The sequence below is a fragment of the Catharus ustulatus genome, chromosome Z, assembly GCF_009819885.2.
Source record: "Catharus ustulatus isolate bCatUst1 chromosome Z, bCatUst1.pri.v2, whole genome shotgun sequence".
Classification (NCBI taxonomy): domain Eukaryota; kingdom Metazoa; phylum Chordata; class Aves; order Passeriformes; family Turdidae; genus Catharus; species Catharus ustulatus.
In genome coordinates this window covers 55,610,591-55,634,990 of record NC_046262.2, presented here as the reverse complement: position 1 = coordinate 55,634,990, position 24,400 = coordinate 55,610,591, and the positions used below count along the sequence as shown (strand labels likewise).

The window sequence follows — 24,400 nt, the reverse complement described above, 5'->3', positions numbered from 1 at the left end:
ATGAGTGTAGTGACTCACATAAATAGACGGAGATACTGATTCTACCATGTACCATTCTAATTTCAGATGCATATTTAGGAAACAAATCTGTTGTGTTTTTATCTATGCATTGTTGTCTATAGACAGTAGCTATATTAAAGAAACTCAAGAGAAGTAACATTTATACCAGGTCATTCAAGATTTGGTTTCTGATTAACTTACAGTTATTGTTCAGTTATCATTTAGTAGAGACCAATATATTTAAAACACTTTTTAGTGTTGTTTCAGTTTGTGTAGTACCTGCTCATGGGAGGAAAACATTTGGGAAACACATTTGTTTTAAATACCTCTTTTTATTTAACAGGTAAACAAGTACTTGTCTTTATACTTTGAGTTCTGACACTTTGCTTATGGCTTTGTTTCAATAAAGAATTAGAAAATTATGTTAAAATTTGAAGTTTCATGCTTTGTTGGATTACACTTAAATCAGCGAACAGTAGAAGTATTTTGGATGTGCTGTTCTGCTTATAATTAAGATTTGGAAAGAGTGGTCTTGTTGATCTAAGTTTACTTGGTGACTGAATGCAAACCTGAAACAGTCTTGACTCTGGTCTGTGCATTTTTCTATTTTAGTGCTTCAGCAGAATTTGGAAATCTGGATGAAAGTTCCCTGGTCCGAACAAGTGGTAATGACCTTAGTGCAGAGGACAGAGAACTGTTGACAGCTTATCATCACAGTTTTGATGATGAAAAAGTAGATCTGGACCTCATTATGCACTTACTTTATAACATCTGTCATAATTGTGAGACTGGTAAGTATAACCACACACTCCCAGTAAATAACTGTGCGTTCAGCCTTTGATGAAACCTACCCTTTTTTGGAAACCCTAAATAGGTAGAACCTTCCAAGTGCTTGTCTGCACAGTACTGATACATATTTTAAGTGAATTTGCTGTTTAACTCTGCAAACCTCTTCTTTTTCAGGAGCGATTTTAATATTTCTCCCTGGATATGATGAGATAGTTAGCCTGAGGGACCGTATTCTTTTTGATGACAGGAGATTTGCTGACAATGCTCACAGGTAAAGCCTCTGGTTCCTATGGTTGAGGTTTTCATTGCATCTTTTAAAAATACTGACATGCTCTTTGTCTTGCATTAGATATCAGGTTTTCATGCTTCATTCAAATATGCAGACTTCGGATCAGAAGAAAGTACTTAAAGGTCCACCTCCTGGTGTGCGCAAAATAGTGAGTTCTAGAGGACTTTGTCAGATATTGTATTAATCTCTTTTGTCTTTGCTTTTAACTATAGTTTTGGTTGTTTATTGTTTTATTTGCAGATTCTTTCTACAAATATAGCAGAAACCAGCATAACAGTCAATGATGTTGTATTTGTTATTGACTCAGGCAAGATGAAAGAGGTATGATTGGCTAAAACTTTCTGTAACAAGTAAATTTCCTAGTGTTATTCTATAATATATAATGGATAAATTTTAGAGTACTATATTTTATAGTAGGCTGAGAGCTAGTGCATGTCAAGTAACAAGATCACTGAGAGGTTTTGACCTTCGTTTTATGTCAAATACTGTAAATAATAAGCTTTTATTAAACCTTCTAAAAATTATTGTAGATTTAAATGTTGATACATCTTTTTTTTTTTTAATTTATGATTTCTTAGTTTTTTTGAAACAAGTCCATCTGTTTAGACTGCCATTTCCCTGAGACTTGAGAGAGCACTGGGAGTTCCCTATGTCCTATTACTGTGTCATGCCCATCAAGTCCATTAAGTTTTTAAGTATTGCTTCTGATATGTTGAATGCCCATTCCCAAATTACTTATTAAGGACAGGGGAGATAGTATAAAGAGGTAACTTAAGACCTATTATATGTCTTTGAAAATGAAGTTGGATTTCACAGGGGAGATACATGCCGTGGTAATACAATTTTTCTGTAATTTTGCATCAAATGTAAGAAAATAAGAATGCAAATTCCAAACGAGACAGAGAAGAAAACTTTAATCAATGCAAGAGCACATTTTTTCCTGATTTGTGATATTTCAAGATACAGTCCATATCTGTTATTGACTCAAAATTATCTTCTGACTAGGAAGAAAACTTCTACTTCAGAAACTGTAGCACAAAGATAATGCAAAACATGTATTAGAAATTCAGTTGAAAGGAAGTACTTCAGAGCATACCTTTGTGCCAGAAGCTGCTGGTGTTTAGTCAAATTATTTTTTCCACTTTTAAAATAACTTCTGTTAAAAGCTTACTAATAACTTTTATTTCATGTGTCATGGTTAATCATGGTTTTATGTTCCTTGCTCTGTTTTTATAGAAGTCTTTTGATGCACTGAGTTGTGTTACAATGCTAAAAATGGTGTGGATTTCAAAAGCCAGTGCTATCCAGAGAAAAGGCAGGTAATAAATGCTTCATACTTATTTTTATTTTGCAGATATCCTTCAACCCCTATGTTAAGAGTAAAGTGCAAACCTATAGCAGCCACACTGGATAATGTTTCTGGCCTAGTCTAGAATCATGTTGAACAATGGCTAATGCTTCTTCTCTACAGTATATTAAAAGTCAGCATGTATTTTAGCATGTACTTAGTTTCTCAAGATACAGAAAAGTGGCACTCAGGAATGTGCCAGAAGTTACATTAGGTGTAGGTTGTTCCCCATGAACTGAACTTCTCTTTCTGCCATGTAGCACCGACAGCCACAGTAACTTGTCTGTGGGCAGGGGACTGCCTACTGCTAGTTTTTAACTGATACCTGGCATACTTTCTTTGGAAGTGACACTGAGCAGTGATTCCTTATGACCGTTTTCAAAATATTCATGGCTTTACAGGCTATTATCATACTTTTCCCAGCACAGTGAGTGAGAGCTGGGAAGTTATGTGTAGCTAGCAACAAATGCCTCTTTGGAGACATGATATTGTCATTATCCTCCAGGTTTTTGAGCATGAATTGTGAGCACTTGCTCTTCTCAGTTCCTTTATTCACATGTTGTGTGGTCTTCATTCTGCCATTTACACTTGGGATTCTGGCTGGGGAATTTGAAGAGGAAGAAATAAAGTTCGCAGCTTAGATTCCTTATGGCACAAGATGGCCAAGATTTGGATTGATTTCAAGTTAGCAAAAAAATTGTATCACTTTATTTAGATAGGTCTTACTTTTTTTAATCCAAATTTTTCAGTGTAGGCTTAAAATTATAATAACTACTAGAAGTATTTTTTATAATAAAATTAAATAATTTCCGTACTGTCAAAAGCAATTAATGTACTGGAAAACTCTTTTAATGTGAGGGACTTCCTCTTAACAACAAAATTGCCATTCTGTTAGACCTTCTGCACTTGCATTCTAAGCTTGTGTGGGTTGTTTCTTGTTTGGTTTGTTGTTTTTTTAAAAAATTCTAATTTTCACAGCTTCCCACATTTTATTTTCCAGAGCTGGACGCTGTCAGCCTGGAGTCTGTTTTCGTCTCTTCAGCAGGCTCCGTTTTGAGAACATGTTGGAATTTCAGACTCCAGAACTTCTAAGGATGCCACTTCAGGTTTGTGTTTACTTAGAAGTTACATCTTTTAAAAAACTTACAACTCCAAAATAATAACTAATAATTCCAAAGAGGTGTGAAGGTATTTTCTCTTTAGCAATCCTTAATAGTATTTTTCTTCTTTTTAACTTGCAGGAGCTTTGTTTACACACAAAACTTCTGGCTCCAATTAATTGTCCAGTTGTTGACTTTCTTATGAAAGCTCCTGATCCTCCACCAGCTTTAATTGTGAAAAATGCTCTGCAAATGCTCAAGGTCAGCAGAGGAATACATTTAGATGGGAATTGTGTTTAATCAGTATTTGTGATGTGGTAACATATCTTACTGACTTTTAATTGTACTGAAAGTCTTTTTCACTTACATAAGGATGCTTGGAATTTTTGTGTGTTTCATTTTGTGTGTGTATGTATTTTTCAATATTAAGGGAAGAGACTACTGTAAAATCTTGTCTTGAACTGAGTCTAGTTTGACTTGCTTCTTTAGTGTTTGAGAAAAAATCTAGGTAATATCCAATATTTGTATCCTTCCTCTTTCATTGTAAATTAATTTTGCCCCCTTTCCTGTTCTTCCCCTTGTCCCTACACGCCCATCGTTTTTCTTTTTTCAAACAGACTATAGATGCCATGGACCCTTGGGAAGATCTCACTGAACTTGGTTATCATCTCACTGAGTTGCCAGTGGAGCCACACCTTGGTAAAATGGTGTTGTGTGCCATTGTTTTGAAGTGCCTGGATCCTGTTCTTACCATAGCTTGTTCTCTTGCCTACCGAGACCCTTTTGTGCTGCCCACACTGGCCTCTCAAAAGCGTGCAGCCATGCTGTGTAGGAAATGTTTTACTGCAGGAACCTTCAGCGACCACATGGTGCTTCTCAGGGCTTTCCAGGTATCCTTTTGGAAGGAGGACTGTTCACACATCAGAGTGGATGACGTACCAGCCAAGCTGGACATAGGATGGTAGACTATGGCTTTCCTCTATATTGGACTCACAGACTTGTGAGGGACACATTTTCTCTGATCTTTTCAAACCTGGTTAAATTTTGTGAGTTCCAGCGAGATGCCATTTTATATCCTATTACATGGATAACTTAAAATAGCAATCTTGACATAGCGATCTCTGTAATAACAGAATGAACTTAAAATAACATAATTGTCATTATGTGTCAGTTAGGGAATGGGGAAAAAAAATCTAGTAGTTAAATAAAAAAAACAGGTTTGATACATTTGCTTTGGTTAATTTTATTGACCTAAATGTAACTTCTAAAATGATACATTTTTAAATTTTAGATTTTTAATTAAAAGGCAGATGCTTAAAAATTATTCTTTACAGGCATGGCAGAAGGCCCGCAGTGATGGCTGGGAGAGAGCCTTCTGTGAAAAGAACTTCTTGTCTCAAGCCACAATGCAAATCATTGTAGGAATGCGAACACAGTTGCTTGGCCAGCTTAGAGCCTCAGGTAAATAGGTTGGAAAAAGTTTTGACGTAATTTTAGAGTTATATGCAAATTGTAAGGAGAATAGTGTTCACTTGTCATTTTCCTTCCTTAAGTTGAAAAAGACTATGAAAAAGTACATATTCATGCTGTGCATGGGGGAGATGCTAGAGTGAGAAAATGAGGCTGGGGAACACCTGGTATAAATGAGAACACCCTGAATGTTCAATATCTAGCAGTGTGAGACTTGTTTCCTTGGATTTTTATGTTCTAGTGAATTTTTTCCTGAGGCAGTTGTTGAAATGAGTTCAAACCCTAGGTTCTGAGGCAGAGTCAGTTAATTTCAGCTGAAGCTTGTTGTCCCTGGAGAGTGTCAGAATAAAGAATAAGGAAATCCCTTTAACCCTTGCCATTAGTACACCCAATCTTCATGTGCCCTGCTTGTGCCTCACATGCTCTTCTTGATCCAGTGGCAGTTCATGGTCTGGGGTCATCTACTGCCTCACTGTGGGCAGCCCCTCCAAGGTCTCAACCTTTATTCAGAAGTATCTGTTCCCTGCTTAGCTGTTCATGCTAACAAACAGTTCACCTACGCTTGTCCACTCATGCTAAGTTGTAAGCAAGCTGCAATTAAACAACACAATTTCTAATATTCTATTAGGTAAAGAAGTATTATAAAAACTAATTCTATTCTACATTATCATGAAACCCCTTACCAGGAAGAAATTCAGTGTAAGAGTTTATTCCTCGTGCTATTAATGTTGGCAGTTGTAAAAAATGCAACTAATTTGTAGCTTATTTCATTTTTTTTCCAAATTCCTTTTGAGAAGCAAAAAAAGTAAGTCTTAAATACAAGCAAATATAACACAGACTTGGCTTCTTTCTTTCTTCAGGTTTTATTAGAGCCAGAGGAGGAGCTGATATTAGAGATGTTAATGCTAACTCTGAAAACTGGGCTGTAGTTAAAGCTGCCTTAGTGGCTGGGATGTATCCCAATCTTGTGCACGTAGACAGACAGAGCCTGGTTTTAACTGCACCAAAGGAGAAGAAAGTGCGACTTCATCCTACCTCTGTTCTTAGTCAGCCTCAGTATAAAAAGGTAAAGCCAGTTTGAACTTTTTAGAAAATGTTTTTTTGAACGGTGATAGAATAAAAAAATGGAGTTGGTTTCTTTTTCCAGTATTTCAGTTAGTCCTGCTAAGTGGTGCAGGATAAAATACTGCAAAGAAAAGGCTAGTTGTAAAAGTATTTTGAAAAAGTAACAATCTCTGCTCATTATTATGAGGAGAATGTTCTGCTCTGAAACTGGTATTTCTTTAGATTCTCTTTCAAAGCAAAATATTTTGTTTCAAGGTGATAGGATAACTTGTAAGTCTGGTTGAATATACTTGTGCTTTTTTATATTTTTGCATATGCAAATGTTTGTCTCCATATTTCTATATACCTAAAGAACTAAGTTAAAATTGATTTTAAATGCACATAGACCAAAAAATAACCTAGTCTTACTTGCTCCTGCACAGATTCCCCCAGTGAATGGCCAAACTGCAGCTGTTCAGGCACTCCCTACAGACTGGCTGATATATGATGAAATGACAAGAGCTCACAGGATAGCAAACATCAGGTGCTGTTCTGTTGTAACACCTGTCACTGTGGCTCTCTTCTGCGGACCAGCTAGGTTACCAAGTAATGCTTTACAGGCATCTGCATCCTGTGAAGGTATTCTGAAGTCTGGATTTCAAATTTGCATTTGTATTATACTAGTATGGGATTTTTCAAGTCTATTTTCTACATATTTTCCTAGTTCTTAAAATGAAAGAGTATATATAGGTCCTGTAGATGTTCAGGAGTAATTTATAGGCTGTGTAACAAATACCTTGAGTTTTGTGAATCCTTGTAAGTTCATAACATTTACAGTTCTGGAATCTCAGAAATTGCAGTATAGTTTAAAAAAAAATGCAACCGAAATGTTTAAAGGCAATACTTTTGCTGTAAAGTGTAGTATGTATATTTTTTCTACAGCCTTGTTTATTTGATACTTTGAACCAGATTATTCAAATGGAATAATGCAGTTACAGTTAACATGGCACATAATCATATTGCTTCCAGTTGACGCATGCATTTGAAACATTATTTTCTAGTGATAACTTTTAATGTCAATTAGCCATATTGTTAACTAGAGGTGGTAGAGAGTTTATTAAAATTTCCATTTTTTAATATTTAAATGGAGTACTCTAAGAATACAAGCAAAAATAATCTTATCTGTTGTCAGTTGTGCAGAGATACTAGTTTAAATTGAAGTAAGAGTCCAAGATGATTTTCCTGACTTGCTCTGAACTGTTACCCTTAAAACAGTGTTAATGCTCATTGAATTGTACTTTGAAAAAGAAAAAAGAATCCTAAATAGCCATGTGCATTTATATTTTTTTCTTAATGAGATTTTACATATATTGTTATACTAAGATATAAAGCAAAGAGCAATGTGTGGTTTTACTACCAACTTCAGCCAAAAGTTTGGTAACGGCTTGTTAATGATGAAGGTACTTGAAAGAGATCACATTAGTGAAGGTGTTTATGTAGTAGGACCCTTAAGAGGTCTGGGAACTTGTTCTCATAACTATGTAAAGCTTTTCACTGGGGTGTATATGCAGAAAGGAAAACGTGTGTCTACAAGTGTTTACATTTTAAGTGAAAATTTAGAAGGAAAATTAGCTTATTGCTGGTAATACAGTAATGTTCAAGTTTTTGTATGTAAATGTAAATAATACAGAAATGTTAATGCACGTTTTATACTTAATTCAGGAGACAGGGTGTCCAGTGATAGCAGTGACAGTGAGATGGAGGACAGAACAACTTCTAATGTATCACTACTGAAGCTAGATGAATGGCTTCACCTCAGAGTGGACTCTGAAGTATGTAATCTATCAATTCCATGCTTGTTTTGTGTAGAAGAATATTTTACCATACCATCCTAAAAGGATTCCTATAACAGTTGGATACTCAAAAATTTACTGTAAGAATGGCTATTGTGATCCCTTCAGGTCTCTCAAATTTACAGGAAAACATACTAAATGAGTTAACCTTTATTCATGAGTTCAGTAAGAAATACAAAAAACATACAAACAGGGACTCAATGTCTTATTGCCAGGCTAGTCAATTGTGTGAATTCACATATTCAACATCCAAGTTGTAGGGCTTCCTATGGGTTATGACAACCCATAACTCTTAAATCTTGCACCTGTGAGCAAAAAGAAGAAAGAATTAGTTACCTAGCCAACTGCAAGAGGGCTCATCCTTCGTCCTCTGTCATAGTGGGGCTGTCCCACATATTGCACTGGGAAGCAGGAAAGCCTCAACAGTCAACTGCTGTTGGATCTGCTTCAGAAATACTTTGGGTAAGCTGATGTTTTATGATTTCCAGCTTGGCAGTCTGATCCATTTCCATAAGTTAGCAGATTTTAGAGAAACTGCCAGACAAAAGAGAGTGGCTGCAAGGAGCAACAAGCTGCAGGTATAGTGGCTGCGTAATGGCCCTTCTGCTCTGTGTGGTTCCCTGTATTGCCTCTGTGGTGCTCCCAGCACACAAAACCTGAGCTTGAGCTGAGTTAACCAGAATTTGAGCAGGAGTTGCGGGAACAGTAAAAATGGCATATGGTGTCTTTGCTTTTCTGAGAGGATGACTAAAGTTGCATGACTAAAATGGAGCACCTGAAACTGGAACTGCTGAAATAAAATTGCTGTCAAATTTTATAAAAAGAAGAAAAAAACCCTAGCCTTTGAAGATACAAGTCTTCTGGTTACTGTGAAGCTCTGATTGTGTTTAGAAGTATGTTCAAGTATGTCTAAAGAGCCCATAAATGCAAACTGGACTGGCAGGAAGGGCATTAGACATGAAAAGACTGCTTTTAAAGAGAAGATAAATTTTTAAAGTGAAAAATGAAAAATCCTGTGTATTTACAATGGAATTTTAAATATTGTGTTGTACTGCATGAAATGGTTTAAAAATTACCTTGGACCTGAGGAAAGAAAAGATAACAGCTTAATTTAAATGTGAGGTTTTCTTCCCCTCCCCCAGATCTTTCAGTTTGCCAGAATGCCAGCTGCTGCCTGATAGGTAAGATGTAGGGGTACTCTTTGTCTAACTGATCTAGTTTTTATTAGTCTTTAATGGAACTGAAATTCGTTGCAGGCTGCCGGTTTGCTGTTGCAACTCCGACAAAAATGGCACAGCTTATTTCTGCGTCGTATGCGAGCTCCTTCTAAATCATGGTCTCAAGCTGATGAAGCAACTGTAAGAGCAGTTGTAGCTGTTTTGACTGCTGAAGAACAGTCTACAGGTTTGCAGCAACCTTCAGGAATTGGTCAGAGACCAAGACCTCTGGCTTCTGAAGACAGTCTTTTCGCATCTACATGGAGGTCAACCAACACCAGGACAAGTACAGCAGAAACTGAATTCTCTGACTCCTCTAATGCTGGAAAGTAAGACGTTGAGATCTTCCAGGGACTGCAGCTTGTAATTTATATATCTATAAAAACATCACTTGAATTTCTGCTAGTATTAAGAAGAAAGAAACCGTATAAATGAAGCTGAAAGCTTTGATACTCTCCTATACTCTGTTGTAGTTTTGATTTCATTGAGAACTATTTCATATATATACTGTTTGTTTGGAAGAGCAGTCAGAAATAGTGTCCATGAGTTGTGCTCCTTGGAAAGTAGCAGAAGAGGTTTAACCATAACACTCAGAATGAATGCATGCTTTTTTTATTTAGTGTTAAATATGTTTTGGAATTACTGTAATATATGTGGTCATCAAGTAGGCTGATATGTAGATATAAATTGTTCTGTGATCTCTTGCAAAACTCACGGTCTGTTGTGTATCTGCCTTTACTTTTTAGAGTTCTTGTGAAGTCTACACGTCCCATACTTCATCAACCAAGGAAGTACAAACAAAAAAATATTTTACGTTCCAGACAAACTTCTGATGACAGGTCAGATCGATCATCAGTGAAGTCTGCAGACAGCAGTAGCTTCCCTAGCCCCTGTGCTAGTCCATGTTCTCCAATAGCTGGAAAGGTACAGTTCTCAAAAGCACATTACATTGCTTTTCAAAATTAATAGAATCTCTTGCTGATATTCTTCAGCAGCTATCAGGTATTGTATTGATAAATTAAGACTCTAACTTAGATTTTCATTGTTAACAACCTCATAATATTTATTTTGAAATTGAAAATCAAGAATAAATATCCTTGTTATACTCACTTAATACAGTAAAAATACTATTATTTGAAGACTTCTGAAGTAAAGCTGTTCAAAGTAGAAAAAAAATTTGAGGGTTTGGTTTTTTGTTGTCTTTTTTTGAAACATGCTATAGTAAACAGTGACACTGCATGCAGTACACGCATTTATGAACTCTGTGTATTCTATCTTCCTCTGTTTCTGTTACAGCATATATTGGTACTGATTCTCTCCAAGTTTTGTGTTATCTGCCTCATTATGAATTCTTGGTAGTATTTTTGATGATTATTTAATAAAGCATACATTTTAGTGAGGTTATTTTCATAAATCTCCCTGTGTTTTTTAATTCAGGCAGTGTTACAGGGAGAAAATTTGTTTCCTGAAAATGGAAATGCAAGTGTGCTGCAGGCTACCAGTCTGCAGTGATTAATTTTGTGTCATCTGAAGTTGTCTCAGACTTCAAAGAATTGTAATTAATCACTAGACTATGTAGGCCTGTTCTGCCATAATTGTTTGCTTGCCCTCTGAATGAATTATAATTTTGAAAAATCCTTAAAAATGTAAAATAGATGTAAATACTTTCAAGTCAATTCTGACAAGAACAGCTGATAGAAGGATCTGTCTGCATGTGTGTAAAACTTCAGAACTAAATCCTAGTGTATCTTAATGCATTTATTAATTTAATTTATTTTAATTCTTTCAGGCTTCCAAATCACCTTCACCAGGACAAAATATGCCAGTTCGGTACTTTATAATGAAAAGTAACAACTTGCAGAACATTGAGATTTCTCAGCAGAAGGGTATATGGTCCACTACACTAAGTAATGAACGAAAACTGAATGGAGCCTTTTGGGAAAGCAGCATGATTTACTTAATATTTTCTGTTCAAGGGTCTGGACACTTCCAGGTGAGTCCTTGGCTGACTCCCAACTGTTGTTGGTGGGTGGTGGTTTAGGAAAGTGCAGCAAACGGCTGTGTATAGTATGAAGGGCTTTGCTTATGACTTCTGACTTTTTAGTAAGTAGAGTATTGTGCTAATGCCTCTGGTTGCTGAGGAGGAGTACTTTATTCTCCAAAATAGTCCCTTTTAATGAACTCAGTTTTTCCTGCAAAGGATAAAACTAAATTGCATCCAAAGATAATGAGTCAGAATGTTTCTACTGTACATAAATGCTTTAAAACAGCAGCAATGGAACAAAAGAAAAATGCATACAAAGCGGGGGATTGCTGCCTTTTTCTCTGCATGCCAAAATAAATGTTGTAAGTGAACAAGAAGACACAATCAAGTCACAACTTTCTAAAGCCAGGAAACTCATATGTCTTTAATGCAAATTTTAATAAAAACTGTTTTGCTGGAACTGTTGTTTTTCGATGTTAGGAAACTGGAAAGTCATGGCCACGTTTCTTCCAGAGCCGTCTTGAATTCTCATTTAGTTAGGTATTTGTCAGCAATTTACTGACAAATTTGTAGCCAGTTTAAAGGTAAAGACTTGACCTACTAGTGCAGTTGCAGATTAGCTGTGTTGTAGAGCCTCCTAAACTCAATTGTTCCAAGTAAAGAAAGTTCAGTTTATCTCTTTATATATTATAAACTGTTAATAGGAGTCAGCTGAACTTAAAATTTAATGAATCAGTCCAAACATAGAGATCTTGGTGATACCAGTGAAGGTTTGTGGTGAAATGTACATATGTGTGGGGAAATTTACAGTGATTTGGCAAATGCAAATGCTGTATTAGAAAGTAATTTTCAGCATGCCAATTGAATGTGAAAATGGGCTATTGTGTCGGTGCTCTTAGACAAGAAGGCTGGGAGGGGAGGCTTGACTTAGTTCTTTGGAGAACAGCTCCATGCTTTTAATTGTATATGAAAGTTTGCTAACAGAGAGGGAACAAGGGAAGGAAGGAATGGATTTTTGAAAGAATTTTGTACAAGTAGTGGAGACTATCTAATGGACATAGAATATTCATCTTAATACCTTGCACTTTAAATGTTTTTACAACAGCTTTTCAACCTTTGTTACAGAGCTTAAAAAAAACCCCTTGAATGCTTATTGTGAGAGATGAATTGAAACATCTCCCCTTTGTGGTCAAATTCTAGATGGTATATTTGAGGTGGAAAAAACAAATGATGCTTCTAACTTTCTAGGTGTAAATATTTTGGAAAATCCAGCTTCATGTGAGTGAGTGTTTGAATCACTTTGAAACTAATTTCAAAGTTTCATATGAAGTTCAGTCATTTATTTAATTCCAACAAAATAGATATGCTCTCATTATGTCTGTTCTTTCATATTTAAATTTTTCTTCCAGGGTTTTGCTAGAATGGCTTCATCAATAGGGTGTGAGAAAAGTCACGACTGGAGATCTTCTGGATTTGGAGGTGTATTTAAGGTGGAATGGATCCGAAAAGAAAGTATTCCTTTTCAGTTTGCACATCATTTGCTCAACCCTTGGAATGACAATAAGAAAGTACAAATAAGCAGAGATGGCCAGGTAGTTATTCTCTTCTAAAGTCTTCTTTACTTGGTAGATCTGTGTTTTTTGTTCATTAGCTTGTTCAACCTTGAACTCAACTGTGCTCATGCATGTATTAATCTGAATCACAGTTCCTTGGTATGCACTGTACCTTCTGCTAATGCAGAATTACTGTTGAAGCAGTGAATTTGTTGAAATCAAACCAGTTTCTTGCTTAATGTTGTTTAAAGAAATATTTAAAGCTGGATTTTTCCAAAATAAATAGGGTTTTGTTGGTGTTTTTTTTTAATCTCTGAAGGCTTGTTTCCTGTTTGATTCAGATGTGTTCCCCAAGATTGTCTGTTCATAACTGTTCATAATTAGAGGTTAGCATTTTCTGTAAAGCCCCAAGAGAATCTTGATAATAGATAGGTAGAATAAAGCTTAATACTGTTCTCCAATTTGTTAAAGCTAAATATACCTATAAAAAACCAGAAAAGAATTTGCACAAGAATTCTCTGTGGCAGTTTTTCGGGTTCTTCTCGGTCCCCTCCCAAAGTATCTCCTTGATGCAAGATTCTGGAGCTAAACTTTTTGTATTGTCTTCTCACTGCTTCCCCAAAACCTCTTCAGTTGTAAAAATGAGGAAAGGAGCATACTGTGAGAACGGAATGTAGCACATACTGAAATTGACAGTGCTTCTTTTCTAAATGTCTCTTAAGACCTAAAGAATCTCAATAATATCAAAAATAAATTATTTACATTCATATCTGTGATTCCACCGAGAACTACTGCATTGTCTGTGACCTGCCTTTCTGCATTCTCCACCACATTTAATGGAATTAAACTTAAAAGATGTGGACAGTAATGATCTTTATTTAACAAGGATGTGACCTGTGGAAGGCACAAATTGTATGGTGCATCTATTCTTGAGGTGGTGTGTTCATTGGGAATTCTTTTGTAAGAAGTGATATCTTGCCTGAACAAAAAACAACTAACCTGTAGGCCAGGATTGCTTATAAATATTTTAATCTCCTTTTGAGCTGCTGTTGTAGGGATAGTTCTAGTACATGTCGCAATAGCAAAAGTAACAGCTCTTTCAGAAAGACCACCAGCAATCTCTTCTAAGGATTTTGTAATACATAATTTTTTATATGCACAGTGGTTATAACTTTTCTGATTTCCTGATCCTTTTTAGGAGCTGGAACCACAAGTTGGAGAGCAGTTGCTGAAGCTTTGGGACCATATTCCTTTGGAATGAAAAAACTCAACTGATTAAGCATGTCAGAGAATATGATAGAGGTAGTTATTATTTCATGTGTTGCGTTTTGGTTTTATGATAGAGGAAATGGTGTCAACATACACTGTATCATTACAGTACTGTCATTTGTAGCTTGTGGAAGAGCAGGTACTCAGAGGACTAAATATTTTCTTCCTTTTGATTTTTTCTAGCTGATATTGTTGAAACATCAGCTCTAACAACTAGAACCAGCAGCATGTCTACACTACCAAGATAAGGAAGAAGGTGGTACAAGAAACTAAGTGCTGAAGCTCTTAGTCATAATATGCAGCTAGCAGTGAAAAAAAGAAGAGGGAATTACGTTTGTTTCAGTGTTTTCTTGTTGTAAAAAATGTCAATAAGGTTATCCACCAATCTTTTTTCTGACTGAATTATTTTTTCTACAGTAGTATGCAGATATTTGAAAATGAGGTAAAGTTCAAAGCTAAGTTTAAAGCAATGCACCACATATAAGGTGTTTGTGGGTTTAAAATAGCGCAGCAGACAGTTTACATTTAAAAACCTTCTCAATCCAGTAGATGTATGAAAGAAACAAGTTTAATGTTAAATAATTGTTGCAGTTTGAGTAAAATAAATAAATTGATATGCCTCCAGATATGTTGGGAGATTCCATAATTGTTTGGTTAACTTCTGTATGGACAGTACAAGGGAGAAGAATATATTCGTACAAACGATTAGCTGGAGAATGTGAGTTTTTGAATTCTAGTTTAAATACAGGAGGGAGAGAAGCACGAGACTTTTTTGAGTGTGGATTGGTCCAGTGGTATTTCCAGTTTCAACTTTTTTTAAAATACTTAAAAATACTCACACTGACAACCTGAAACAGTCTTTTAGAGGCTTGGGGCCAAATGGTATTCTAGTATTTCACTAACTTGGGCATTGTTATAAGATTTCTACTTCTTTTATAAAAAATAAAAGATACTTACTAGTACAATTTGCTTAATCTTTCAATGTAGTCTTCAATTTTTGTTTCTATACCTTGTCTTTCAAGTTCTTCACTTTTTTCTGTACTATTGTTGTTTTGGTTTATTGGGCTTTTCCTTAGTCATTCATTACCATAAGGCTGCTACAAATTCAGTCTGCTCTCACTGTTAGCACTGTGCTCATTCTTAGGTTGAACCTAGAGCTTTTTCTGCTTCTGAACTTCTACTTAGTTTCTCATGTCCTCTCAGGATGTTCTCATAGTTCAGACTATCCCATATATTCGTTAATTCTGGCACAGCATCATTAGAAACTTAAGTTAGACCTGAAACAGGCTACTGCAGGATCTGGTGCAGTCAGTAAAAAGGGTGCCAAGGATATGAGTGGCTGTGAAAGAGCAGGAGACGAAAAAGATATCCAAAGATTTAAAAGAAAAGGGATCTTTAGGAATCAAACAAACAAACAAAAAATTTAGAAAATATATATATGTATATATGTTTTCATCTTGAATCCAGAACTGGAGACCTGTTTGCACCAAATAGTGTTCTTTAAAATCCATCTCTCTCTCCTTTTTCTGTTGGGAGACATTTAAACTAGTTTAGCACTCTATTTATTTTATATAAAAATAGTCAAGATAACCTACAAAAACCCTGCACTTGGAAAGCAGTCAGATTTTTTGCACATTGCTACTTCTCTCTGCCAATCACAATGCAGTCATTTTGTAAACAGGCCTCCCCAAGAAAAGCCATGCACGGCAGGTTCTGCTCAAATCCACATTCTGGCTGAGACAGCAGACAGATAGAATGTCAGAGTTAGTTTTTAGCTGCACTGCAACCATTCTCTCAAAATCAGTTGTAGGAGGACTGTCTCTTTCAGTGGGAATGTGTTCTGCCAGTTTTTTATAGAATCATGGATGGAGTTGTTAAATTTGGAAAAGACTTCTAAGTTCATTGAGTCCAACTCAACCTAAAATTGGCAAGTGTGACAAAATAGCCACTTTCTCCACTTTCTCCTAATCATTAAATGAGAGTTAGTTGTTGAGGATGCTGGAAGTGAAAAATGGGGAGTCTAATGAGAACAAAAAATGAACAAAAGAGTTACCAGATCAAGAAAATAAAAATAACATATTTACTTAACAGAAATTGCTAACATAGCAGGCTGAAAACCAAGAAAATAATTAATTGGATGTGTACTAAAGGTCTGTAGGAAAATAAAAAATTAGCCTAAGTATCTGCTATGCTGCTCTCAAATTTTCAGTAACTATGTAAAATTTTAATTAGTTTTTAACATAAGTAAGATTGGGGAAGATATTTGTAATTAATTTATTGAAAAAAAATCTGAAAATCAAACCCATTTTCTGATGCTTCTCATAAGAAATATTTCTGAACTTCCTGCACAATTGAAGAAAGATTGATTCTCTACTGGTGTAGTTTTGCCAGGATTTGTAACTTGTTCACTGTTTTGTTTCACACTTGAGCTATGTGAACCATAGAGGACATATGATGGTTGTGCATTTTGTGGAATTACTGGAAGTATTGTTTTTCAGCTGTAGAATGTTCCCATCAATGTTGAAAGCTTGGCAAAGGTTCAGTTTTTCTCTTGCTAGACGTTTGGAATGGATACGTTCACAAAGTATACACTTGCTAGTATTCAAGCTTTTCTCTGCAGGTGAAGAAAATGACTGTATCACGATGAAGAGAAGTGACAACTGAACATCTACTTTGAGGACTTTTGATTTACCTTCTTACCACACAACTTCTGAAGGCTCATAAGCCTTGACCTCCATCACTCATTTAGCCACTTTCCTGGTGTCTAGGTTTGAAGGACGGGTGTCTGCTAAGGAAGGCAGGAACTTCTCTTTGAAATGGTGAATGTAAACCCCCTCCCTCCAAATTATTATAATTTTGAAATTAAAGGGCTCTCAGGCAAAGATCCAGGAATAGGAATAACAGTTCTTTACTAGGAAAATTAAAATAGAAATACAGTATTACAAAGAACAAGCCCAAAACGTTGGCAGAATCAGAATACAACCTGACACCCCATCAGGCAGGGTGTTGGTAGCAGTCCAATTCAGTGGTGGCTGCAGTCCCCCTGGAGTGACAAAAGTGGTTCAGTTGAAGCAGTGGTCCTGTAGAAGGGTGCAGTTTCCCTCCAAAGGTCCAGTGATGATGTGGAAAAGATCCACTTTTCCTTGGAATCCAGTGGAAAAAGGCTGCCCTGATGTTCCAAATCTCAGTTTTTATCTAACTAGTAAAGGCTTGGCTCCTCTCCCTGGCTGGAGCATCTCCCAATGGGATGGTGTAATTTTATCAGTTATACAGTGGGACTCAAGGCCCATTAACAGAAGATACCTCCCTGGAGGAAGGATGGGTTGTGAAAAGATGAAGAATAGTGCCCCACCTGGTCTTAACAGATGGCCCATTAGCAGAGAATATCTCCCATGGACATAAGGATCACTGCTCCAGCTGGTTTCAACAGATGGTGATAGAATACACACTTTTGTTCGCCTTCTGTATTGCAACCTAAGACACCTGGTAACGCAATCACTTTGGGCCTTTAATGAGTATTCAGTATGACACCAACTCTCACGCTGTCATTTCAGATGGCAGAAGCAGTTTGGTTATCCAAAGATTTCCTCTTTTTAAAAGGGAAGTTGAATAATGATCCAAATCATTAGGGAAAATCACAAAATTACATCTGCAGAACAGTAATCAAGAAAAACCATGCTAGATATAGGGATAAAGGGGAGCTCTTTCTGACTAGCATGTCAGAAGCCTTCTCATTCTCTGAATTGGAATGGGAGAGAAATAACTGCTTATTTTATGGAGAGAGTTGTTTGGCATTTATTTTGAAAATGGCTGTTCTTTTACTATAAGTGTATGGAGTTTTCTATGATTTGTCTCCATGTCTTCCTTAACTTGGATAACCTGTGATTTTTATCTGGATCTTATAGCAGGAATACAGTGAAGAGGGTCCTCCTTGCTGCTGAAATAGTGACCGAGTGTGGTAACTCTTTTCCGTATGATTTTGTTGCATCAGCCGTATTATTGAAATTGGAGGAAGAAATTGGTATACTTATTAGAAACATGCTTTACACACTTTAAACGAGGATACTGAGCCTAAGTTGAATGTAGTTTGCTTGAGAAAAACTAAGGTTTTGTAATGTCCTCTCTGATTGCTACCCTCTCTTTCTCTCCACATGATCAAAGTGGTCATTGCTGTTCATTAACATGCCATTTGTAGGAATCCTGAGTACAAGGATCCTAAGAGGTAAACTTAATTCTTTGTACGAGTAGAAGCTGCAATGTGTCTTTTTCTCCCTAGATCTGAAACTGGAAGGGGAGGAGAAAATCTGTACTAAAAGGTTCTCAGTGTTCCCATTGCACAAGGTACTCTTACTTGGCATAAACTGAATTTTGTGGACTTGGTGCCTTTCTCTATTCTTCTGGTTTTTTGGGTTTGTTTTTTTTTTTTGTAATTGTCTTCATGCTGTCAAATAAGCTGTATGAAACATTGTGTAATGAAACTACATAAAAGCTTTTGTATTGGTCTTGCCTTAAGTGGGTTTGGAGTTGTTCTGCAGTCCCCTGGAGCATTCCAAGTGGCCTCTGGGGCAACTGGAATGTATCTATTGACGGTTTATGGGAACCATAAAAGTTTGAATTTGGGTCATATCTTCTGGTGGACAGAAGGTGCTGAGTAACAGAGGTAAAACAAAATACTATCTCTGAATTTGCAAGATCATAAGGACCTCCTTGCTTTAATTTCAGGTGAGGATAAGTGCAGCATGGAGCTAAGATCCAGACCCAAATAGAGAGATGCTGAGTTTCACACTAGATCACAGACCTATAGTCCATGAATCCTGCCAGGGGTTTATACTCGGTTTGGCTGGATTGCAGGTAATTAGTACCTAATATGGAAGGGGTGAATTCAGCTGATGCACTGCTTCTGGACATGTTAAACTAGAGGAAAAAATCAGCTGTCTTCCCTTTGGTGGTGATCCAAGGCCTAAATGAAGTGTAATATGAGAAGTGGCCTATTGTGGGAGAAAAACAAATAGACCTAGAGAAGTGTGGTGAAAGTCTAACTGCTTAAAGTTCCTCAGGATTTTATCAGCTGTAGAAAAGGGTGCATAACAGATCCAGCTGGGGAGTGATGTCTGAATGTAGATCCTGGTAGTTTCTTGTGAGGGATATTTTACATGATACACCTCCTGTATTTGATAGAAGTCTCCTGGGATGCGTGGCAATCTAGCTGTGTGCTAGTCTTCAGCACGTGAGAAGACTCTGTGTGGGAGATGACACTCAGATCCTTCTCATTCTTCTCAGGGCCTGGCAGACATGTGCTGCAGATGTTTTCCTCCAAGTGGAGCAATGGCACTTCTGGGTTCTGCTTGCCCAAGGAAGCTGCCACAGGCAGGCTGTGTGCCTGGTCCTGTGTGGCTGCTGACTGCAGGCTGAGCCTCTGGATCCCAGTGGAGACCATGCGGGAGACTTGTACAGGAATACAGCTCCTGTACACTGTGTGTGTCACGGGATGAGGTGCAGCGCAGTGCCACCCCCAAGCTCTGAGGGCATATGGCTGTGCCCTGCTCACTGCGGTTACACCAACTGCATGGGATTGTGTTCTCCTTCATTGACATCTCTGTGATCCTCTCCCATAGGACTGGTCCAGGAGATTGCCCAAAAGGAGAGGAGGTAATCTTCTGGAGACTGAATTTATGTTAGCGTGTCCATGCCATTGTGAATCCACACTTAAGGGGAAGGAAACATCCAAAACTTGTAAATGCTCATGATCAAAAGGAACTATAAAATCACAAGGTTTTGCAAAAACACACTAAGTTTTTGTCCTAGTTTGGAGGACAGGTGTCTGCTAAGAAAGGCAGGAGCTCTCTTTGAAATGGTGAATGTAAACCCCCTCTCTCCAAATTATTATAATTTTGAAATCAAACGGCTCTCAGGCAAAGATATGGGAATTAGAAATAACAGTTCTTTACTAGGAAAATTAAAATAGAAATACAGCACTACAAAGAAACAGACCCCAAGCCCTGACAAAGTCAGAGTACAACCTGACACCGCGTCAGGCAGGGTGCTGGTAGCAGTCCCATTAAATGGTGGCTGCATCCTCCTGCAGTGACAGATGTGGTTCAGTTGGAGCAGTGCTCCTGTAGAAGGTGCAGTTTCCTTCCAGAGGTCCAGTGGTGATGTGGAGAAAATCCAGCTTCCCTCTGGAGTTCAGTGGAGAAAGGGGCTGCCTTAGTGTCCCAAAACCTCTGTTTTTATCTTGGTAAGAAATGTTGGGCTCTTCCCCCTGGCTGGGGCGACTTCCACTGGGATGAAGTAATTTTATCAGTCACACAGTGGGACTCAATGGCCATTAGCAGAAAATGCCTCGCTGGAGGAAGGATGGGTTGTGAAAAGATAAAGAACAATGCCCCTCCTGGCTTCAACGGATGGCCCGTTGGCAGAACATCTCCCACAAGAGGTAAGCATCACTGCCCCCACCCTCAACAGATGGTGATAGAATAGACACCTTTTATCACACCCTGTACTGTAACCCAAGATAGTTTTATTAGTAACTTACACACTTGGCATGGAAATTACTATATTGATCCATACTGTACCCTACATGCACAAGGCAGAGGTTTTGGGAGAAATGGGTATGGTGAAAGAGAAGGGAGAAAAGAGAAGATGAATTAAAGAGAGTGAGGGAGGGAAAAAGAAAAAGAGAAAGAAAAAGAAACCAGCAAACCTGGTTTCAGCACTGATTCAGATGGGATGTCAGTCCTGCTTCCATTGTTTGATGCAGATGATGGGGTATCCATGATCCTGGGTGCACTCCCCGAGATTCAGGGGGAACCTTTTTATGGGTGGGTTTCCCTGCCCTAAGGACAGGTTTCTTGCTTCCTATGCCAATTTGATGTCATGCATGGCCTGATCTTTCAAACCTGCCTGGAAATGACTTTGTGGCTTTTACATGGTGTTGATTCTACTCTACAGTCCGATCTGACTTCTTGGCTTCTTTCCTACCCTTTTGCTGTAGTGCGTTGTGTTTACCTCCAGGGACGAGAACAAGGATGTTTGTCCCTGAGGAGTGGTGTCCTACCTGCACATGGCCCCCTTCTCCAGTCACAACTTGTTCTTTCTCATGTCTGGTTATTACCAACAGTACTGGGCTCCTGCCAACAGCTCTCACATGTTTTTACCAGGAATCCTTGGCTGACTCCACAACCATTTGGTTATCAGTGTTTGAGAGTTATATACTGGCCTCTCTTCTGTAATTCTCCAGCTGTGTTTCTCATGTGGGATGCTGAGCAGGGTCATGACCAGGCAGCATCTCTGGCGCCTGGGCTGGTGCTGGCAATGGGGCATTAATCCTCAGGGCATTCCCCTGTGAGAAGTGATTGGTGCTAATAAGATTGTATCTGTATTAGAAAAATTGTTGCTTTGTAATCAATAGAATATAATTGTTACAATTACTTCAAAGTGGAAAGAAAGAGGAAAAGAGACAATGCAGAATCCTCCAGATGTTCAGTGGGAGGGAAGATAGTAAGGATGTGGGTCTGATAACAGCATCTAGAAATAAAACTTTCAGCCTTGAATTGTGCCAAATTGGGATGATTCCAGGCATTGGACACTGGAATTAGGTTTGTTATGAGAACATATATTTAATTATATAGCCCCAAGCTTAGTGCACTTGTGCTACCTGCAAAGTTACACAGCGGGCGCTGAGGAAGACCCAGAGCCTTCATCGGAAATAAGACCCCCAAAAGGATGAGAGACCCCCAATTACTGGTGAAGCATGCACAACACAACATAGTGACATAGATTTTAGGAATGGAAACTGGGAGGAGCTTTCTGGAAGATTATATGTTAATATATATTAGCATACAGTATATAAGTGATTTTTTTTTACCTTGATTGAATTGGTGTGGAGGGAAGGGCCCTATCACTACCCCTGGTCGGTTTTGCTTATGCTGTATTCATTTATATACAATTGCTGCTATTAAAAATTGCTGCTAAATTTAACATAGGTGCCAAATTTAATTTTGTTTCATAAATTGGACAAATTGCAGGTAGAGGGCACAGCCTGCTCAGAGCCCAGAGTGCCCACGTGGAACAGGAGGGATGTTGACTGTGGATGGCCTGATCCCTGTGGAGGCCATGGGCTTCCCTCTGGCAGTGTGAGGCCTGCACTGGCACCTGGCCATAGGTCTTTGCCTCCTAAGGGGTGAGCCCCTCTTACTCAAGAGTTCTGAAACTTTGGTCTCTGTCCCTTTTCACATTGGCTTTGTGTATATCGTCTTCACTTTTGGACATTTCTGTGTCACATCCTACTCAGGACAGGTCTTGGACTCTGTAATCTTCCCCTTGCTACAGTTTTTGGTTCAGATTCCACCTTACACCCATAGGAAATATAATTGACAAAACTGCAGAAGAGGGCCTGAAACTGAACTTTACTGGCTGGAAAGGCATAAATATGATCCTTCCAATGTACTTATAAGCAGAAGAATTTGGGGGAATAAGCTTTAACAATCATTTAAATAGGCAAAGCTTTTATGTGTATGCTGAAGCAAACTTCCTGAAAAGTGACCATTTTGTTGAGGTGATTCCTACCTGGTTAAAATTACTGAAAGGTAGTTTTGTTGTCTAAATACTTTCTTGCTTTTGGCACAGATTTGTGTGACTCCTCAGTGTTAGTTATAGCTGTGTTCATTGTTTGAACAAGCTTAAAACTCCAGGTGTGTCCACTTTTGAGAAACATTTTGGGAAATAGCTCAGTATGACTGGCTTTTAAATTTGTGTTATCTTTTACTAACATTCAACTCAACACAGGAAGACATTTCATTTTACAAGTCTCTGAATGCATCTTCAGAAATTTGGTAATTTGATATGATTTCTTTTTTTTTAATATTTAGAAAATATATACTGTGTTAGTCTTTATTTTGTATTTCTGCCTTATAAAATTACTCCAACGGTGAACAGATTATAACTAAGTTGATGGTATGGTCTCACAGAAGGAAACACTTTAATAGTGATTGCAATCACAAGTGATTTGCTTGGGAGAAACTTATCTATAAATGATACCTCCATCTTGATTCATAAGTATGTCAGAGCCAAAAAAAAATTCAGAAGAGACTTATCCATTGGAATATATGAGATGCTGGTAAATATGGGGTTTAATTCTGTTGTATGTACCAGCCTAGTTTTAGGATATGACATTTAATCAAGACACTATTTCTGCCTAACAGCTTTCACTGTGAGGAAGGTTTTCCTGAAAACATCTCAATTTCCTCTTTATTAATATTTCACATGCAAATTTAATTCTGATTTTATCTGGTTTTAGTGAAATAAATTGATCTGAAATAGTGTGGGCTAAAAGGCTAAATTTTCGTACTCAAATAATATTGTTACTTAATTCTTAATCAGTCTCTAGTAATCTTCTTACAATACTTTTGAATGTCCTATTTAATCTTTCTTAGGAACTGTTTCCAATGTAAGTAACAAAAAGGATGTTTCCTCACTTAAATTTTCTTTTTTCCTTCCCATCAGCCTTCTGTTTTCAGATTCTAATCGGCTTTCTGGAAGCTCCTGTAAGCACACATGATCGCTAGGTGGTGATGTTCTGCCAAAGAAAAGCTTAAAATGTGGGAACTACAGATTCATGACTAAAGGAGACTATAGAGATTGCAATTATTTAGTTATTGTAGTTTTTTTCTTTAAAGTTTTGTGAAATTTGTGAGTTAAGGAGGAAAAAGCCTCTTTTCTGGTTATTTCAAAATGACAAATTATTTGTTTTGGACCTTGAGTAATAGCCATGTATGTGAATACTTACATCTTCCATCCCTAGGCAGTTAAGACTACTCCTGTAAAGATCTTGGGAAGGTTGGTGGCACCTGATACTGCATTTTCAAATCTGAAGTTTAAAATATGACTGGAGTCAATATACAGAAGAGAGAAAATAAGACGCTGAGGTTGACATGTGCTTATGAAACATTTCTGCTTTCATGAAAGTATTTGCTTTGTTTTATGTTTCCCTAATCTACAAGGATGTACAAAAGTGTTCCTTAAAACCAGGATGGCCCTCCCTTAAATAACAGGATAATTGTTGCTTATGTCACAGGCAATACTGTGCAGGGTGCTTGAACTTTCAAAAAAATAACATTTTCATAATTTTGAAACAGATGTTAAAAACTCTTAATTTTTTTTCATAATACTCAGTTTCTTGTTATCTCCCAAAATTTTAACCAGATGGGTAGAATTTGCCTTTCCAAAGTATAACAGAAATCTTGGCCTTTACCTCGGTATTGAAAAGAAGCTGAAAAGATATATTTAGTTATTCTCACTCTGGAAGTTGCTACTTGCAGCTTATGTTCTGAAACTTGCAAGAATACAGAGCACCTGTATGCTAAAATAAGCACATTAAATTGTGTCTGCCTTTTGATATGTGCTCCTCTGTAGCATGACTCTCCTTTTCCAGCAAATACAAATACTTTCTTTAGTGACTACCATTCCTACTTCTGCAAAGTCAT

General features: G+C 37.4%; 1 protein-coding gene across 1 annotated transcript in view; it reads left to right on the top strand.

Annotated features, from left to right (window-relative positions):
- LOC117010416 (3'-5' RNA helicase YTHDC2-like) overlaps positions 1-14,881 on the top strand; it is a 31,110-nt gene extending 16,229 nt beyond the window's left edge. The window contains exons 13-30 of the mRNA XM_033084866.2: positions 613-791; positions 964-1,060; positions 1,139-1,226; positions 1,319-1,399; positions 2,315-2,397; positions 3,427-3,532; positions 3,668-3,787; positions 4,144-4,416; positions 4,861-4,987; positions 5,857-6,062; positions 6,484-6,679; positions 7,763-7,872; positions 9,150-9,439; positions 9,857-10,034; positions 10,900-11,103; positions 12,504-12,686; positions 13,846-13,949; positions 14,100-14,881. Of these exons, the coding sequence (XP_032940757.1) occupies positions 613-791; positions 964-1,060; positions 1,139-1,226; positions 1,319-1,399; positions 2,315-2,397; positions 3,427-3,532; positions 3,668-3,787; positions 4,144-4,416; positions 4,861-4,987; positions 5,857-6,062; positions 6,484-6,679; positions 7,763-7,872; positions 9,150-9,439; positions 9,857-10,034; positions 10,900-11,103; positions 12,504-12,686; positions 13,846-13,908 (2,584 nt within the window). The 3' untranslated portion in view covers positions 13,909-13,949; positions 14,100-14,881. The remainder of the gene's footprint in view (positions 1-612; positions 792-963; positions 1,061-1,138; positions 1,227-1,318; positions 1,400-2,314; positions 2,398-3,426; positions 3,533-3,667; positions 3,788-4,143; positions 4,417-4,860; positions 4,988-5,856; positions 6,063-6,483; positions 6,680-7,762; positions 7,873-9,149; positions 9,440-9,856; positions 10,035-10,899; positions 11,104-12,503; positions 12,687-13,845; positions 13,950-14,099) is intronic.
- Positions 14,882-24,400: the final 9,519 nt, after the last annotated feature.